This window comes from Loxodonta africana, chromosome 17, assembly GCF_030014295.1.
Source record: "Loxodonta africana isolate mLoxAfr1 chromosome 17, mLoxAfr1.hap2, whole genome shotgun sequence".
NCBI lineage: Eukaryota > Metazoa > Chordata > Mammalia > Proboscidea > Elephantidae > Loxodonta > Loxodonta africana.
The window spans coordinates 59,145,304-59,164,859 of NC_087358.1; the positions used below are offsets into that span (position 1 = coordinate 59,145,304).

The 19,556-nt window shown below is 44.9% G+C and overlaps 1 protein-coding gene and 1 non-coding gene across 2 annotated transcripts in view; one reads left to right on the top strand and one right to left on the bottom strand.

The window, feature by feature from the left end:
* The first annotated feature begins 1,098 nt into the window (after positions 1-1,098).
* The window catches only part of CNMD (chondromodulin), a 32,246-nt gene continuing 13,788 nt past the window's right edge, over positions 1,099-19,556 (top strand). Inside the window, exons 1-4 of the mRNA XM_023551237.2 lie at positions 1,099-1,170; positions 1,706-1,846; positions 8,045-8,185; positions 17,770-17,883. Coding sequence (XP_023407005.2) covers positions 1,099-1,170; positions 1,706-1,846; positions 8,045-8,185; positions 17,770-17,883 — 468 coding nt within the window. The remainder of the gene's footprint in view (positions 1,171-1,705; positions 1,847-8,044; positions 8,186-17,769; positions 17,884-19,556) is intronic.
* Positions 17,482-17,552, bottom strand: TRNAR-UCU (transfer RNA arginine (anticodon UCU)). The gene has a single exon. It is a non-coding gene; the product is annotated as a tRNA-Arg (tRNA).

The window sequence follows — 19,556 nt, forward strand, 5'->3', positions numbered from 1 at the left end:
CACATCAGTGTTTGTTCTGCCATTTTTTTTTTTTTAACCTATTTTTTCAACCACTCAGAATGCACTCCTGTTCTGGTCTCCCCAATTCCTTGCCTCCCGCCCCTTCGGCTTGGCTTTTGCTCTTGCTGCAGTTACGCCCTCCTCTTAGAGAAACAGGACCCAGGGGCTTTCCCCCAGACCCTATTCCATGCTCCGGTCCCAGGGTCATCCAGCAATGCCAGGCCAGTGTAAAGGTGATATAACCTGTTGCCATGGAGTCCATTCTGACTCCTGGCGACCCCATGTGTTACAGGGTAGAACTGCTCCATAGGGCTTTCTTGGCTGTAATCTTTACAGAAGCAAATCGTCAGGCCTTTCTTACGTGGCACCACTGTTCGGATTCAAACCTCCAACCTTTAGGTTAGTAGTCCAGCCCAAACCATTTTGTGCCACCTAGGGAATCTTCAAGGAGCCCCCAGTGGTGCAGCGGTTAAGCACCTGGCTGCTAACCAAAAGGGCGGCAGTTCGAAACCACGAGATGCTCCACAGGAGAAAGATGTGGCAGTCTGCTTCCATAAAGATTACAGCCTTGGAAACCCTGTGGGGCAGTCCTACTCTGTCCTATAGGGTTGCTATGAATAGGAATCCACTCCACAGTACACAACAACAAAAGGGACCTTCGAAGGGTTGAAATTACCTCCAACCAGGTGTCAACAGCAGAAGCCCTAACAGAGCCTTGGATGATGGAAAGAGCCTTGGAAATTTAGCATATCTTGGGGTCCCAGAACTCAGCAATCCTGTTCTACCCCAAGAGAACTAGTCCTCCACACTGGTTTGCCCGGATGTTATTTGGGGGCCTGTACACCTGAGAGAGCGAGGACGAGCGACCGGAAAGCAGAGCCGGCTAATAATGCTGCTCCCGAGCGGGAGGGAGAAGGGAGGGGAAAGGAGAGGCGCTGGAAGGGGTGGGGACCTCTGGGCTGGCCCAGGCGGGACGGTGCCCGGTGTGTATGCGCGCTTGTGTGCGCAGCACTGAAGTGCCCAGCACGTCGGGGAGGCAGGACAGAGGCCAGGGAGCGCGCAGAGGCTCCAGGTGTCTCGCACATCCAGCCCGCAGCCATGGTAGAGAACTCCGAAAAAGTTCCCATCGCCCTGGTGGGGCCTGAGGACGTCGAGTTTTGCAGTCCTCCGGTGAGTACAGCCCCGGACCCCCAGGCTGGCTGCGGACCACACAGGGCAGCGACTGCTCGTGGGGGTCCAAATCCACTGTCGAGGGCCAGGGATTTGTGCAACCGAACGTGTCGGGGGTGGGAGGGGGAGGAGGGAATGTGCGCGCAAATTCGCATGCCAAAATGGTGCGTGGGGTGGCGCCCTTTGTGAGTGGGTGCAGCGGGCTCAGGATCCACATAGACGGGTGAAGAGGGGAAGGTGGAACAGGCGTCAGGAGGGGGCATCTTGTGTCCGGCTGAGTGCGCAGATCGGCGGGGGCAGTGGCCCTGCACCGGGAAAAGTTTGTTTGCGGCACATCCACGCACATCCACAAGGGAGCTGGGGAAGGGGCTGTTGGAGGAGGCCTTAACGAAAGGGGGCGCCCTAAGGAGCTCAGGGTGAGCTGTCTCCCACTCTCCTCGATTTACTGGGGCACTGCGCCGGGCCGGGGTAGGCGCGGGGTGGGCGGGGTGCGGGAGACGTAGACGTAACCGCAGCTCTCCGGCCGGGTCCGCAGGTGTACGCCACGGTGACCGTGAAGCCCTCCAGCCCCGCGCGGCTGCTCAAGGTGGGAGCCGTGGTCCTCATTTCCGGGGCGGTGCTGCTGCTCTTTGGGGCAATCGGAGCCTTCTACTTCTGGAAGGGGAGTGACAATCACGTAAGTTCAGAGGGCGGCCTGCGGGGCCGAGAGGAGCACAGGGTGGCGGGGTCCTCTCTGTCACCGCTATGGTCCCCCTAGGCTGGTCGCTGGTCGGCGCCGAGGCCCGGGCTCCCCGGACGGCTCTCCGCTGGCCCTGGCCGCTTGCCCTCTCCGCCACGGTTTCTGCACCTCTCTCCACCCTCTCCCCGCACCTTTGGCCTTCTTCCATCCTACTCTGCTACCCTGTATTCTGCTCTTAGGCGGCTTTGTAGAAACGCAGGTCGGGATTTAAAAGGATGACATGAAGACACAGAGTAGCGGAAAATACCCCGGACTGTTGGAGGAAAACCATTCTAAGCCAATCTCGGCCCAGAGCTTCCACTGAGCAGTCGTGTGACCGTGGCCAAGGCAGGGCATCTCCCTGGCCCCGGGTTACTCATCCTTAAAAGAAGAAGTGGAACTAAATAGTCTCAAAGGCCTCTCCCAGCCGAGAAAGGCTGTGAGTGTAAGAATCCGGGATAAAGATAAATCCCAAACCCATTGTCCATCCCAACTCATGGAGACCCCACGCGCATCAGAGTAGAACTGCGCTGCACAGCGTTTTCTGGGCTGTAATCTTAGGAAAGCAGATCCCCAAGCCTTTCTTCGGCGGTGCCGCTGGATGGATTCAAACCACCAACCTTTCCGTTAGAAGGCAAACAAAAAACCCCAAACTCGCTCCGGTGGAGTCAATTCTGACTCATAGTGACCCTATAGCTAGGAGCTGAGACTAAACCATTGGCGCCGCCCGGGGACCCGAGGACAAAGATAAAAAAAAAAAAAAAAAAAAGATAGTGGAGGAATATTCAGATCCAGTAATTGGAGAGCAATTTGATCTTTCAGGAAGTTTTTGTTTGTTCGTTTGTTTGTTTTGTGACCTCTCCATCAACGCTCCCTTCTTTCTTGCCGAAAAAAAAACAAAAAAGGTGTACCTTCCTTAAAGGTGGCAAATCTCGTTTCAGAATCCCTTCCGGCCTAGTCACATGTAATTCAGTGGTAAATGTTTCACTCACTGCTGTGCTCCTTTCTTTGCATGCAACTATTTATTTTAAAACTCTACGGACTCTCAAGAAGTATAAAAACTGCTTCTACCTTTACTGGGCAGAATTCTAGTGTGTTCTCGAAATACCCCACATTTTGTGTGTAGCAGGGACATTCTATCTTGATCACCACTTGCCAGGTCTGGTATAAGCTTATTTCTACTAATGGAAAAGAATTCCATCTCCAGGGTGCACACAAAGGGCTGTTTCTTAATCACTGCCCTCGGAGGATCGGAGGATCGGTAGCTGCTCTTTTCTTCTCCCTCTTTCTCTCCCACCATGAAATTCAAAGCATGAACAAATTCCAGTACTTAGAGAAAATGGTGCTGAAAGCAATTCAACCATTTTACACATCACATCTTCCACAGTCACTGCATAATCTGTATTTTTAACTTAAATGCCTGATGTAGATAAGCATGCCATTTAGCACACTAAGTCTGGTTTGGAGACTATATCAAATTTGCAAGCACCGATTTGTAAGATCAGAATTGCACAGTATTTTGTGTGTATTTGAGAAGTGCCTTAATGTATTTGTATTTTAAATATAGAAGCCGGGCCAGATGCTCATATTTGAAAGCAGCCAATCTGAACATGAGAACCGATGTCAATATCTACATCTCCATTAATAGTGGCATTTAGATTGTCATCCGTTTGGGACATTTTATGGCATTGGAATGCAAATGCTGTCTTTCAGATGACAATGGTACATGCCGGTTGAGCACAAAAATTCTTTGCTTTTTGGGGGAGTAAGGATTTTGGTCATAATATATATTAAAATAAATACCATGTGGCATTTAACTATTCAAGGCAAACAGAGCTAACTGACAAGCTTCTAGAAGGAGAGATTGAACGATCACACTAAATAAGTGGGACTCCCTTCTTTGGTATTAAATTCTAAGAATACAGAGGAATAGTGAATCACGTTTTATTGCTGACAATTGAAGCCTTTGGTGTACAAGCAGAAGAACGAATAGTGTCCCCCCCAAAAATCTTCGATGCTGATTCATAATATTTAAGTCTGAAAAACATATCAGAAAACACCAAATAGAGTAAATTTGGCACTACCTATGCATGCATGGTCTGCTTTTCCTGAATACAAATCTAAAAAACCCAAGTAAAACATAATCAAAAAAGGTAAGTCTGTCAAACAGAAAGACATCTCCAAACAGAATGGATTATCCATTCTTTTGGGATTATCTGTGCATCTGGTCCTTATAGTGGTTTATAGAGGACAACCAGCACTAATTCACCTCCTATCCCTTTCATATGGGTAAATCCCCCTGGGACTCGTTTGCTTGAATTTAGTTGGAAGACTATGAAGCATCAGGGTGCTAATAATTGGGGTACAAATGACTGGGCCCAAATATTGAGGCCATTCCTCATCCATGTTACTGTAAATGGAACAAGGCATTGAAATTTAGGAAATTCCCACCAATCTGAAATAACTGACAACCCTACCCTGTGCAGTGAGGGAATGAGATTATTGCCTGTGGCCTTCCTTCTCAGATGGATTTTTCTAGACATTTTCCCCAAACATTCTGTAATTAATCATATAGAACCAGGCATTATTAAAAACTCATTAGCAAATGTCCTTGGTTGTAAAAGGCACCATACGGAGCAGAGTTTTGGCAACTATAAATGTCATTGTATTTGGATAGCCTTAGGTGCCAACTGTTCCATCAGCTGAGAGTAGGTAGATAATGGGATTGCTGCTCCACCAGCCCAGCCTCCTCCTGAGCTCTCCAAGCCCAGTAATTTGGAAGCGACTACCAACTGGCCACCCGTTGCTTCAGGAGGGCACAAACTTCTCACTGCTGCCCCCTCCAGACGCTGAGCACTGCTATCAAAGTTGGCCTGAAGCTACATTACAAAGGCGGCAACACCTAGTCAGGGAGCCTTCGCTTGAGGGCAGAGGGGTAGTTCCTGGGTGGTGCAAATGGTGAATACACTCGGCTGCTAACCGAAAGGTTGGAGGTTCCAGTCCACCCAGAGGTGCCTTGGAAGAAAGGCCTGGTGATCTACATCAAAGAAATCAGCCACTGAAATGCCTGGGGAGCACAGTTCTACTCTGACACACACGGGGTTGCTATGAGTCAGAGCCAACTCAATGGCAACTGGCACTGGTTTTTTAGGGGGAGGTGGTGAAGGGTGGTGGTAGTGAGAAGTATAATTGGAACCACAGGCCACTCTTTTAGAGTTACAATCTCATGCGAGGAATTTGGAATCGTTCATTTCTTAAATTTTGCACAGCTTTCCTAGTAAATGCTTATGTGCAATGCTTCCAGAAGAGCCTCTTGCCTTCTGAGTGAAGGACGCCTGGGCCAGCAGGAACTCGCAGTCTGTCTGCCATGCTCCTTTTGACCGTTGCAATTATCCCCTGTGAACAGTGGCCTTTCAGAGTATGGGCACAGAACAGAGCCTGCTTTCTAAATCCTACCTGCAGAAAGCATGGCTCAGCCAAAGAAAGCACGTTTTCCAAGCTTCTGTGATCGTTAGGACCACCTGAGGTGCAAAGAGAAAACAGATTGGTGGCTTCTGCTCCAGCCCTACTAAATCAGAACTCCCGAAGTGGTTCTGATGATCAGGCAAGGTTGTGGACAGGGAATTACAGGAATCTAAGTTCATCAGACAGGAGTCCTGGTGGTGCAGTGGTTAAGCGCTCAGCTGCTAACTGAAAGGTCGGCCATTCAAACCCACCAGCCACCCCACAGAAGAAAGATGTGGCTGTCAACTTCTGTAAAGATTACTGCCTTGGAAACTCTGAGGGCAGCTCTCTGTCCTACAGACTTGCTGTGAGTCAGAATTAACTTGAATGGCAGTAGGTCTGGTTTGGTTTCCTGGAAGTTCATCAGAAGGAGAGGAGGAGAGGCAGTGGGAGATGTTTGAGCAGAAATAACCAGCTGCCATCGGGTCGACTCGGACTCATGCTGACCTCACGTGTATCAGAGTAAACTGTGCTCCACAGAGTTTTCAGTGGCTGACTTTTCAGAAGTAGACCACCAGGACTTTTTTCTGAGGTGTCTCTGGGTAGACTCGAACCTCCAAACTTTAGGTTAACCATTTATACCATCTAGGGACTCCCTGAGCAGAAATAGGATGTCATTATTTTCTATTCTGCTGAATGAATGCTGGTGCTTAAAAGGGTACTGGAGAGCAAAGCCATTTCTACATCTCTGCCGAGAAAATAAAATAGGGTTTTGTGGATCTTGTAATAACGAGTTTTCTGCAAGTAATGATCCGGTAACAGACACTTTTTCTACTGTTTGTCTGTGTAGCAGCCATTCTTCACAATGAGGGAGAAAAATAAGATTTGAATTAAATCTGAGCTATTTGCAGCTCTGGCCTACTGACCTGACATTGAGGGGCCACTGTCTTCCACCAGTTCTTATTCCTCCTCCTTTAAAGATCTGTACACCTCTAAGCCAGGGGTGGGAAGGAAAGAAAAGATACTCGCCCAATACCCCTACAACACAGAAAGATCTAGCAGGCAGCATACTATCCCCTATTGCCTTCTGCAGTTGGCAGCATACAAAAAAACATTTTTTTTTTTTTTAACCAGTGCCCTAACAAGATGTCTAAGCTAGGAGAGACCCTTGGAATCATCTAATTTAGTGGTAAACTTAAAAATAAATTAAGTGACCAGATCTTTTTTTCTAACACAATCTTAACTCAGAAATCCAGCACACAGAACAGACGAAAAGCAGAGTAGCTGTGGTTGGACTGTGTGTGGACAGGGGAAAAAGGAGCCTCCCAGCGCCTCCTGCCCTCTTCCCCACCCGCACCTCTGGGCCACCCGGTGAAACCTCAGAGCTCTGGGGACATAGACGAAAACCACCTATGAGGTCCGACATCTTCATTGTCTACTCGAGGCAACTCCCCAGACCCAGGGGTTTAAGTGGCATGACCGAGTGGTCTTCTGATTCCTGGACCAGCGCACTCTCTGCAATGCTAATCCTGCCCCCCCTTCTCCCCCCCACCCCCGCCTAACACGTCTCATTATAACAAAATGTCCTATCACACAATACGCCTGTCTCATACCAAAAAAACAAACCCATTGCTCTTGAGTCAGTTCCAACTCATAGCGACCCTATAGGCCAGAGTCGAACTCCCCCAAGGGTTTCCAAGGCTGAAATCTTTACGGAAGCAGACTGCTACATGTTTCTCATGTGGAAAGGCTGATGGTTTGAACTGCAGACCTCTTGGTTAGCAGCTGAGTGCTTCGCCACAGCACCAGCAGGGCTCCTGGCCTGTCCCATAAAACCCATAGAGTCATTAAAACGAGAAACTGCTCATTTTGAGCTGGAACAGACCTCGCTCTCTACAAACGCTGCTCAGCATCAGGTAGGTCAGCGTCCTCTGGAGTCTTTACTATAGCCACGCTCTGTGCTTATTCCGGACCAAACGATTAAAAAACTTTCCAAACTAAGGTGCCACTGCAGTCTTGTTCAGTTAACAGCCCAGTAAACCCTCTGCCTCCCCGGTTTCTGTTTACCTATCAGCGATTCACACCCTGGCTGCAGAGTAGAATTGAGCTTTAGAAAAGAAATACCTATTCCCAAGTCCCATCACCACCCCCCCCCTAAAAATTAATCAAGTCAGTTCCACCTCATGGCGACCCCATGTTAGAACCGCACTTCATAGGATTTTCAATGGCTGTGACCTTTTGGAAGTAGATCTTCAGGCCTTTCTTCCGAAGCACCTCTGGGTGGTGGTGCTTCTGGGTGGATTCAAACTGCCAGCCTTTCAGTTAGTAGCTGCACTTAAGTGTTTGTGCTACTTAGGGACTCCAGTCCTACCCCCAGAGGGTTTTGATTGGTCCAGGGTGACGAAGCCCAGGCATCATCACTGAAAATTCTACCCAGAAGCTTCTAATGCGCACCCAGGATTGCGAGTCACTGATTTACTTGAATACGTATCAGACAGTACCAAAGGTTCTACTTTTAAGGTATTTTTTTTAAATCCCTGTATTAAATGATTGGTATATGGAAGAAGTCCTAGTATATTAATATATTACTATTAAGGATGCTTCAGCGTATCTCTGAAAAATATGAAAGCTGTCTCCTATACTGCAGCTCTAAAGATAAGCCTCGAATTGCTCAAAAAAGAAAGCATCACTTACTCTTATGCTCCCTTCCAGATTTACAATGTCCATTACAGCATGAGTATCAATGGGAAATTACAAGATGGGTCAATGGAAATAGATGCTGGGAACAACTTGGAGACCTTTAAAATGGGAAGTGGAGCCGAAGAAGCAATTGAAGTTAATGACTTCCAAAATGTAAGTCTATTTCATGCATTTAGAGAATTTAATCAGGCAAGCCTGGGGGACTTTTCTATGTCAGGGAGAAGCGGCATTCTTCACACACCTCCATGGCATTGAAAAGAGCAGGTTCTTTTTTGGAATTATATAAAGCCTTGGCAGAATGACTTCCAATCTGTTTTTTCTAATGCTGTGAATAAAATGCTCAAATGATCCTGGGATATTGCAAGGTCTGAACGTTGAACTTCCAGAGAGGAGAGAAATCTTAATGACCAGATAATCTCATCAACAACAGGTAGGATCTGTTTACGTTTCTCAATTCTTCTGATTTCCCATTTAATCCAGAAAATCAGCATGGAGAAATTTCCTTATCATATCATACGTTTTCTGACCATGGCCTATTATAGATAAAACATTTCCTGTGGAAAGGGCAAATATGTTTTGTTTTGTTTTTTTACACAAATTCAATTTACAGGCAATTTGAGGCATTAAGTTGTGTATCTGTGCTTCAGTGTACATCTGCAAACTAAAGTATCACCCAGGCCTTGTTTACTATCGGCCCACCAACCAAACCAACCAGTTACCGTCAAGTTGACTCCAACTCCTAGTGACCCCATGTGTGTCAGAGTAGAACTGTGCTCCACAGGGTTTTCAATGGCTGATTTTTCAGAGGTAGATCATCAGACCTTTCTTCTGAGGAGCCTCTGGGTGGACTCGAACCTCTAGCCTTTTGGTTAGCAGCCAAGCGGGGTGTTATCCGTTTGACCCACCCAAGGACTCCTTGTTGGCACGTAAGTATCTTATTCTTCTTCATGTTTTAAGATGAGGAAGGGCATTACTATTTGTGTCCTCATGTTAAATCTGTAGATGGAGTAGGAAAGACTTCATATGAAAAAAGGCCCCTGAAAACTACGTCCCTTCTGATTGGCCTACAAACATTGTATCGACCTGTCTACCTCCAACAGATGGGAAAAACTAGGGATACCTTTCATGTGAATGAAAGAACTTCTCTTATTGGTATGAAAACACACTTCACAAGTCCTTTTGAATACTAAACAGATTCTAACATTAGAGCATTGGTGATATCCGGTAGTATTTGATGATGGACAGTCTGGCCATGTTCAGAGTGGTCTCTGGCCTGGGGACAGACTCTGCAGTCCTGTACGCATCCGCTGCACCTACTTTAGTCAGAGCTTTGCAATTGGTTCAGGTCAGTGCACAAGTACAATTCTCTGGACCTCTTAAAGGCTTTCACTGCAAAACCCAGGGTAGAACACAATCAGTTTTTTTTTTCTTTGTACTGTTCAATATAAACTCATACAAGGTGACTCCCCACACCTCATTCATTCCAGGACAAAACCGAATACCTACGACATGCCACAGCATCAGATATGTAAAGGGAGCTGCAAAGATTTAAAAAAAAAAAAAGGTCCATTCCTCTCAAGATGTTCACGTATCAGGAATAAATACACTTAAAATATTTTAATCCCAGACCTATATTTCTGTTTTATAATCCTTTGGTTCTTTCTAATAATGGTATTGATTGTGTTTTATTCTCAGAGGCCAGCAGGGCCACAAATATAAACTGATCAATTCTCTTTGATAGCTTCCACATTTCTCCAAGTCAGGACTGCTAAGTAGAACTTTTTTTTGATGGATAGAGCCTGTTATGGGTTTAAACAAGCCTGGGCCTTTGAAAACACATGAATCAGTCACCACAGTACTTGTGCTATTACTTGTTCCTGTATTTTAAGTCATCGAATTCAAGAAGCATTTTATTGAGGCCTACTGTGTGTAAGGGACATTGCTAAAGAAGGGGGATGCAAAGATAGCTGACACCGGTACTCTGACCTCAAGAGCCTTACAGTCCAGTGCAGGAGAGGAACATGCACACGGAGGTGGGTTCAGGTTGGCCTGGGAAGCCGCTGCAATGGAGGGGTGAACAGAGTACCCTGGAGGCATGGAGAGGAGGCACCAAATAGGACGCTCCAGATTATTTTACAGAGGTGGTAGCAATTGAATCAAGTCTTGAAGAATGATTAGGATTTCACCCGGCAGAGACAGGAGACAGGGCATTGCAAGTCCAGGGAAGAATAATGAATACACATACACAGGCCTAGTGAAGGGTCCTAGGTAGCCCGCTGTGGCTGGATGTGGGTGTGTTTGTTTCCTAGGGCCGGTGGTGCAACAATTAAGCACTCAGGTGCTAACCAAAAAAAAGGTTGGCGATTTGAACCCACCAAGTGGCTCTGTGGGAGAAAGACCTGGCAATCTGTCCCCATAAAGATTACAGCCAAAAAAAAACCCCATGGGGCATGTCTACTCCGCCACGTGAGGTTGCAATGAGTCGGAATCAACTCGACGGCATCTAACAACAATAACAGGGCTGCCGTAACAAAGTGAGAGCCTTAAAACAACAGAAGTTTATTGTCTCTCAATTCTAGAGGCTCAAAGTCCAAATTCAGGGTGTTGGCAAGGCTGTTGGAAACCCTGGTGGCGTAGTGGTTAAGAGCTATGTCTGCTAATTGAAAGATGGGCAGTTCAAGTCCACCACACGCTCCTTGGAAACTCTATGGGCAGTTCTACTCTGATCTGCAGGGCTGCTATGAGTCGAAATTGACTCAATGGCAATGAGTTTGGAGTTTTGGCAAGGCTGTCATCTTTCCGGTCTCTAGGGTAAGATCTTTTCTTGTCTCTCCCAGCTTCTGGCAGCCCCAACCATTCCTTGGCTTTTAGATGCATCTTTACATGGCCATCCTTCCTTTCTCTCTTCTCTTTTATAAGGACACCCACCACTCAGATGGGATTAAGACCTTCCCTGCTCCAGCGTGACCTCATGCTAACTGAGGTCACATTCAAACAAGGTCACATTCATAGGTACCAGGGGTTAGGACTTAAACGTATCTTTTTCGGGGACACAATTTAATCCATAACAGTGGGGAAGAAGAGATGGGGAGGTAGGGCCAGATTATGAAAGGCTCTGAATTGCAAGTGAACAATCTCCTCTGTTAACCCAAAACCCCACCAAAATTTCCGTAGAGCCCAATGGAAAAAGGACTTCCTGAGGGAGAATAGCACTAAGCCACATGCTCCATACTCTATACTTTGAGAAATTAGAAAAAACTAGGTCAGTTCATAGAGTGTGCGTTACATTCCAGAGGGTCATACCTTCCCAAGCATCAGTGCCATCAGACCTACCAGTACCAGTTGCCATGGAGATGATTTCACCTCATGGCAGTCCCACGTGTCAGAGTAGAACTGTGCTCCTTACAGTTTTCAGAAGTAGATCGCCAGGACTTTTTCCGAGGCACCCGAGTGGACTCGAGCCTCCAAACTTTTGGTTAGCAGCTGAGCTTGTTAACTGTACCATCCAGGGACTCCTGTCAGACCTAACACTCCATTTATATAACAAAAACTGTGATTTGAAATTAAAAGAATAGATGGAAAAATGTGGAAATGGATAAATGGTGATGGTTGAATGTGATAAACATAATTAATGTCACTGAATTGTATATGTAAAAAATGTTGAAATTGCAACTCTTTTGTTTCATATACACTCATCACAATAAAAAAAATGAGGAAAAATAATAAACTGGTGGGCATATGGGTGTTCATGGTACAGTTCTTTTAGCTTTTTAAATGTTTAACAATGTTAAACTGGAGGAAAAAAAGGATAGCATCTAGTAGATAGGTTAAGTTATTGATTTCAAAAATCAATATAGTCCCCAACTATCATGTAAAGGAAAAATAAAATGAAAGTCATTCATAGTAAAATATGGACTTCAATATGTAAACACCCAGCATGACACACTAGAAGACCTAATGAAGTCATACACTTACGGCATAGTTCAATCACTCTCAGTGCCCCAGCCCAACATGCAGACTGGCACATGTATGTGCAGGCAAATAAATACCACAGGATTTTCCTCAAACAGTGAACAATTCTTGGAAAAATTCCAGACAAAGCAAAGTACCATTTTCTCTCAATTTTCACAGTAATTGCATTCCTAGAAAATTCATTTGTCAAATAAATCTGGACTTAGGTAGGGAGAGGCTTTATTTAGAAAGAAAGACTATTCCAAGGGAGTTGGGGAAGACTACTGCAACAGGGGGAGGAGTCTACTGAAATAGGGAGTTCGCTCTGACCCTAAGATCAGTGAGCCTCTCAAGAGTTGGGCAGAAAGGGTTTTTCTTTTATACAGACAAAAGTAAACAAGGCTAGAAAAAGCCAGGTGTGGAGAAGTGGGATGAGAGGGTGAAGTGATCTAACAGTAGACCAGAGAAGGTTTTAAGCTGAGGTCAGCCCATTCTCCGAGTGGGGCCCTTGAGGAGGTGTAGCGCGCTAGCTCATGAGAGAGGGCCAAAGTTCAGGACTTGGGTGAAGGGGAAGCTTAACCACAGTTTGGTTAACAAACACTTTGTTTCTGACTGACCAGTGGGGACAAGCAATTCAATTGTTTCTGAGGCACCAAAAAAATAAAACAAAAAACCCATTGCCATTGAGTTGATTGCGACTCATAGCAAGGAATGGGAATTTGGAGGGTCTGTGTCTGGCCCTGGAACAGGTAAACAAGGGGGCATCTGTGAGTCTTATCTATGTCATGTAAGGGTGATTCTTTGCAGTAAGACGTTTTCCTGAACACAAAGGCGGGAGCGGGGGGCAGGGGACAGTTCTTTAACCACTGCTGTTTCCCAGGATCAGAGGGTTCAGGTAAAATTAGCACTGTTACATTATACATTAAACCTACGCCAAAAAATCATTACCTTTTTATACGCAAAACAGTGTCAGGTTCTTGGTGCAGATAATTATAAATAGGTTTTTCATGCAGGACCCAAGACGGCTGATTCTTTGAGACTGCCCAAGGTTTGGGGGACCTGGCATCCCTGGGTCCCACCCAATAAAGGCCAAGAGAGCCCTCAGTCTGTGTGACAACAGGAAACTTCCCTCCCCCGCCCCCAGAGATTTCTAAAGTGCCTCCTTTGGGGCTGGACCCTCTGCCCATCTTAGGAACCTCTGGTTTAAGCCAGGGAACTAGATGAGCTACCCCAGTACCAGTGCCAGTTGTTGAGTCAGCTCCAACTCAGGGTGACCCCATGTGTGTCAGAGTAGAACTGTACTCCATAGTTTTCAGCGTAGAGTTTTTTTTGAAGTAGACTGGCCTTTCTTCCAAGGGGCCTCTGGGTGGACTCGCACTGGCAATCTTTCAGGTAGTAGCTGAGTACATTAACCATTTGCACCACCCAGGGACTCCAGGGTGAGACTACGAGGCTCTTTTGATGAAAGAATATTGGATCATTGGTATCTTCACCCATTGCCTTTGTTAGCAAATTTCTTCATTATCACCAGCTTCTAAAGCCTTGTTTGATTTTAAAAACACTAGGTTTGCTTGGCTTTCTGGTGCTTCTTTTATTTCCCTCTTTTTAATCTCTTAATACATCTGGCTGCTTGATGTGAATTTGTAGCTAGACAGGGTAGGGAAAAGGTATGAATTCCTCCCTCCAGGTTCCATCCCTCTGGGGCTTCAGTTCTCTCTGCAGTGTGTAGGCCCTCAGAACTAACTCAATACTAGATTCGTATTTGGGGCTCACAGCCTTCTACTGAAGCCTTCCTTCAATAGAATCAATTGTCTCCTTTGGGGATATGGCGATGGTTATAGCTGTTTTCCTCCCTCACATCTCACGTTGAGGGGATATGAGGGTTTGAAGTTAAGAGAACATATCACTCGGAGGAGCAGTTACCTCCCTCCCCTGCTTTCTGATTGTCAAACCAGGAGTCCTAGATTTACATCAGAATAAAAGCGGCAGCTCTTCCGGAGACAGCAGAGTACAGAGTGGTGGTTCTCCAGATGTGCTCCTCAGGCCACTGAGGCAGCAGTACCTGGGAGCTTTTTAAAAATGAAAATTTTGGCGCCACTCCAGACCTCCTGGATCATAAACTCTGGGGGGTGGGATCCAGCATTCTGTTTTATTTAACCAGCTCCGGGTGATTCAGGAGTGCCTGGGTGGTGAAAATGATTAATGTGGTCAACTGCCAGTTGAAAGGTTGGAGGTTCAAGTCCACCCAGAGGCACCTTGGAAGAAAGGCCCCTGCTGACCTACTTGTAAAAAATCAGTCATTGAAAACCTTATGGAGCACAGTTCTACTTGGACACACATAGGATTGCCATGAGTCTAAACTCAATGGCAACTGCTTTGCAGATGATTCTGATGCAAGGTCAAGCTTGTGAACAATGTATAGAAGAGTGGGGCACTACAGTTGAGATTAGACACTTGGTCTAATGGCTAGTTCAGTCATTTGAAAGCTCTGTAACCCTGAACAAATTCCTTTTCTTCCTAAACTGGTGGTCTCAACCCTAGGTGTACACTATGAACACCTGGGGAGCTTTTAAGACTACCAATGCCTGGGCCCCACCCCAGGCCAATTACATGGGGAAAAGCCCCGGTGTCTAACATCTCTCCAGGTGATGCACAGTGAGAGCTCAGAACCTCTGCAGTAAGCTTTGGTGTTTCTCTTCCATAAAGTGGGAGTAACGTCACTCCTCTTACTGGTCTTGGGAGAAGTAAATGAAATGAGTGATCTAGGTGTATGTGGCGAATTAGGCCGCAAAGCAAATAACGTGGAGCTTTAGAAAAAATGTGCTTTTCCTTCTCTCTTCTCCAGCCTGTTACCCATTGAGTTTCTGTAGGGCTCCTGGGCCTGACATTACATATGGTATACCTTTCCATGAATATCCTGAAGCATGACTTACATCTAACTTCATCCTTCACTTAACAGTGTTGAATTATGAGCCAGGAACCCAAGATTTCTAAGCGCTTCCTGCCCCCACCTTGCCCCCCATCCCTTAGCTCTGACCCTTGATCCAGTTCTGCATCTTCCCAACATTTGTCTCAACCCAACATAAGATTGACAAGGTTCAAAATTGTGTTGGTGTCTTCATTATTATTCCATAGAATTTGTAGGCCTCGAATACCATCTTTGGCTGTTCACTAGTCATGAAACTAACCTGCAGGGGGATATTAAATACTCTTTAGACAGAACCTACTGTTATTCCTGATGCCCTCTGTGGCTAAAACCAGTGTCAAGCCTTGCAGTTGATATTTTCCTTGAGGTTGGTCCCTAGGCAGAAGAGAAGCAGACACTGTTAATGTCTCACAGGGAACAAAGACAAAGCATCCAAGCCCTTAAGTAAGGTCTAGGAGCAGAGTTAAGCTCCTGGTGCTGTAGAAAGCTTTATTATTCACTCTAAGCTTGGAAATGTTAAGAAAATTCCGAGTTCATGGAATTAGTTAATTTGACCAACATTTTTAAAGAACATTTGTGGGATAGGGAGGAAGGGAGAGGGGGAGGAAGGAAGGGCTCAGATACTGATCTTGAGAAACTATAATCGAGTAAGGAGATGACATTCATAAGCAACTGTAATGCAGGCAATGTAGACTGAATGTCAAATGAGTGACAAAGACTGCATGGCTTATAGGAAGTCAGAGGAAGGAGAGCACACTTAGACTGAGACGGTCAGAGAAAACTGCATAGAAAATGTGGCATTTCCAGAATTTCAAATTCTCAATGGAATCCAGAGGCCACTGCCTTTGTCAGCACTTAGAACACCCTCACTTTATATTTTATCTATTTTTTATTATTGGCAAATTGTTGCCCTGAGATAATCTTTAAACCTCAAACCTAAAATATAACAACAACAACAAAAAAAAGACCTGACTGAATGGTCTGAGACTGGAGGAACCCTAGAAAACACAGCCCCCATACTCTGTTAACCCAGAACTAAAACCATTCCTGAAGCCAACTCTTCAGACAAACAATAGACTGGACTATAAGACATAAAATGATACTCGTGAAGACTGTGCTTCTTAGCTCAAGTAGATAAGATGAGACTAAATGGGCAGCTCCTGTCTGGAGGTGATATGAGAAGGCAGAGAGAGAGATGAGCCGGTTGAATGGACACGGGAAATCCAAGGTGGAAAGGAAAATGTGCCGTCACATCATAGGGAGAGCAACTAGAGTCACACAACATGTGTATAAATTTTTGCAGGAGAAACTAACTTGAGCTGTAAAGTTTCACCTAGAGCACAATTAAAAAATAAATACATATATATATATATATATCCCCTGAAGTCTTCTTAAAACCAAACAATAGTTTAGCTTAACTAGTAAAGAAGGTCTGCCTTGAGCATTGTGCTCTTTTAAGATCTATTTATATGAGATCAAATTGACAACAGCAACTGGTAAGATTAGATAGGAACCTTAGGGAGTAGTACGTTTAGATCAATGGGCAACAACTCAGAAAAGGAGGGTGAGAATGGTTGCACAACTCAATGAATATAATCAATGTCACCAAATTGTATGTATAGAAACTGTTGAATTGGTGTCCATTTTTGCTGTGTATATTCTCAACAAGAAATAAAATTACATGTTAAAAAAAAAAAGTGACATTTCATCTAGACTCTCAGGTATAAACTCTCAGGCCTCAGCTCAAATGTCCCCTCCTTCTAGAAGGCCTTCCCTGACCACAATATCTAAAGTAGCATCCCCTGTCATTCCTATCTTTGTCTTATTTTTCTTCAATAGCTCTTATCACAGTTGTTACTGTTAGCCACCATTGAGTTGGTCCCCCACTCATGGCAATCTCATACACAATGGAGTGAAATGCTGCCCAGTTCTGTAAACAGTTGCAGATTGAACCATGGTGATTCATAGGGTTTTTTTTTTTTTTTTTTTGGTGAACATATACATAGTCATACGCCATTTCAACAATTTCTACATGTACCACTCAGTGACATTGATTACATTCTTCAAGATAGCCAGATATCCTCGCCATCCTTCTCCAAATTGCCCCACCACTCTGACTTCGACTCACTGCTCCCTAAGCTTCTCAACTAACCTTTTGAGTTGCTGTTATCAATTTTTATCTCATTAGATAATTCTTTAAAATAGCACAATTCTCAAAACAGACATACTTATTAAGATAAACTATTTTTTGGTTCAAAGAAGATTTCAGAGGATAGTTTTGGTTTTAAGTTTAAAGATCATCTCAGGGCAAGAGTTTTGGGGGTTCATCTAGCCTCAACGGCTCTATAAAGTCTGGATTCCACTGACAATTTGAAATCCTGTTCTGTATTCTTCTCCCTTTTGATCATGATTCTGCAAGTGATCCATTGGGTTTTCACTGGCTGATGTTCAGAAGTAGGTCATCATGTCTTTCCTCTTAGTTCATCTCAGTCTGGAAGCTCTCCTGAAACCTGTTCAGCATCATAGCAACATGCAAGCCTCCACTGACAAGATTGCTTTTGGCTGCACGAGTTGCACTGGCTAGGAATCGAACCCAGGTCTCCCACATAGAAGGCGAGAATCCTACCACTGAACCACCACTGCCCACACCAGCACTTAGCGTTACCTTGACTTCATATTTTATCTATTTTTTGTTATTGGCAAATAATGTTGAAATTTAAGTTCCATGAGGGTGGGGATTTCATTTGTATTGTTCATTCATAAACAAAACACCTGAACCAGTGCCTGGCACACAGTAGACCCTCAATAAGTTGAATAAATGGAAGGATGATAAATGGATGGATCTACTTTTATTTCATAGGGCATCACAGGAATCCGTTTTGCTGGAGGAGAGAAGTGCTACATCAAAGCCCAAGTGAAGGCTCGTATTCCTGAGGTGGACACCGTGACCAAGCAGAGCATCTCCTCTGAACTGGTGGGTACCAGCATGCCAGAGACTGCGAGAGGGTTGGTAGACATCCTTTGAAGGCACGACCCCTTTGGTCTCTAGTTACCAGATAGGTGTGTGTCCATAACAGAACTTCTGTTTCTCCTCTGCCAAAGGAGTGTAAACTGTTTTTGTCCTGTTGTTGTTAGGTGCTATCAAGTCAATTCTTACTCATACTGATTCCACACGACAGAGTAGAACTGCCCCATAGGGTTTTCTTGGCTGTAATCTTTAGGGAAACAGGTTGCCAGGTCTTCCTCCCTTGGAGCTGCTGTGGATTGGAATCACCAACCTTTTGGTTAGCAGCCAAGTGCTTAACTGTTTGTGCCACCAGGGCTCCTTGTTTTTATCCTACTGGTTCAAAAACTCTATTTCCAAAGGATTATTCTTACATGATACAGTATTTTTTAGCATTTTGAGAAACTACATTTTAAAGTGCATAAAGGGGCGTGGTCCTCATATGGCCCTTGTTTGCCTAACGTCAGCGAAGTTTCTGACCAGTTATTCAGACAACAGAAAGGACTCCACATGATAGAATCTTCCTTCCAGGCTGGGTCCCACTCAGTGTGGGAATTCCTACTGCACAAGCCCTTGATGCAGACTGCCCAGCCTCTGCTGAACTCTGCCAGCAACAGGGCCCCTGCTCCCTGTGTCGCCACCATCATGGGAGTAGTTCTCCTTTGTTCTACATTGAGCTGGATGGCTCCCTCTACGGGCTCTCCCCATTGGTTCGAGTTTAGCCCAACAAGCTACACAGGTAGTCCTTGACTTACAACAGGGTTCCATCTTGATGACTTTGTTGTCAGTTCTGAAGTAGTCGAATACTGTTTATTTTTTTTGTTTCCATAGCCTGCTGTATGGCAGTGTCTTGAACAATAAATCATAACACTGAACATCTGTGAGTGAACATCTGAGGATAACATCAGCAAACTACGTGCTATAACATTGTATGTAGTATATATTCCTAAAGATAAGATGTACAAAAGATGGTTGTCAGTGCAGTTTGTCGTAACTCAAATATGTTGGTAAGTCAGGGACAACCCGTACTTCCTTTTCCATATATCAAACCTGTGAGGTTTTTTTGCTTTACATAATTCATTATTATTTTCTTTGAACTTGATTTTTTAAACATTTAAGAACTGCACCCAATTCTACAGACACATTTGACAATAATACCTTACATTTTTATGATACTTTATTATTTACAAACTGGTCATATTCCTTATCTTCTTCCATCTGAATTGTGGCAGGGCATGACAGAAAGAAAACGGACTTTGGAGTCAGAAAAACAGGGGCTCAAATTCCACCTCTGACACTTGCTGTGGATGTGGCTTGAACTCTTTGAACCTCAGTTTTGTCACCTGCAAACTGGGGGTATGCCTTCTGTCTTCATGGCCCTAGAACCTGATAAAGGATGAATAAATGGTAGTTTCTATCATTATTGTTTCTTTTATTATGATCACCTTTGATCCTTCCAGCATCACTAAGAGGGAGGTGAAGTATCAGCTCCCTCAAGGCAAAAAGAGGAAAAATTTGAGTAAACAAACATGAGTGTTTGCCTCCATAGCAGCAACAGCAGAAGGTGTCTCAAAACAAAAACTAAAAACAAACCTGGGAGGTGTTTTTAAGCTGGCTATGGTGCCCTATTTCCTCTTCTCTAC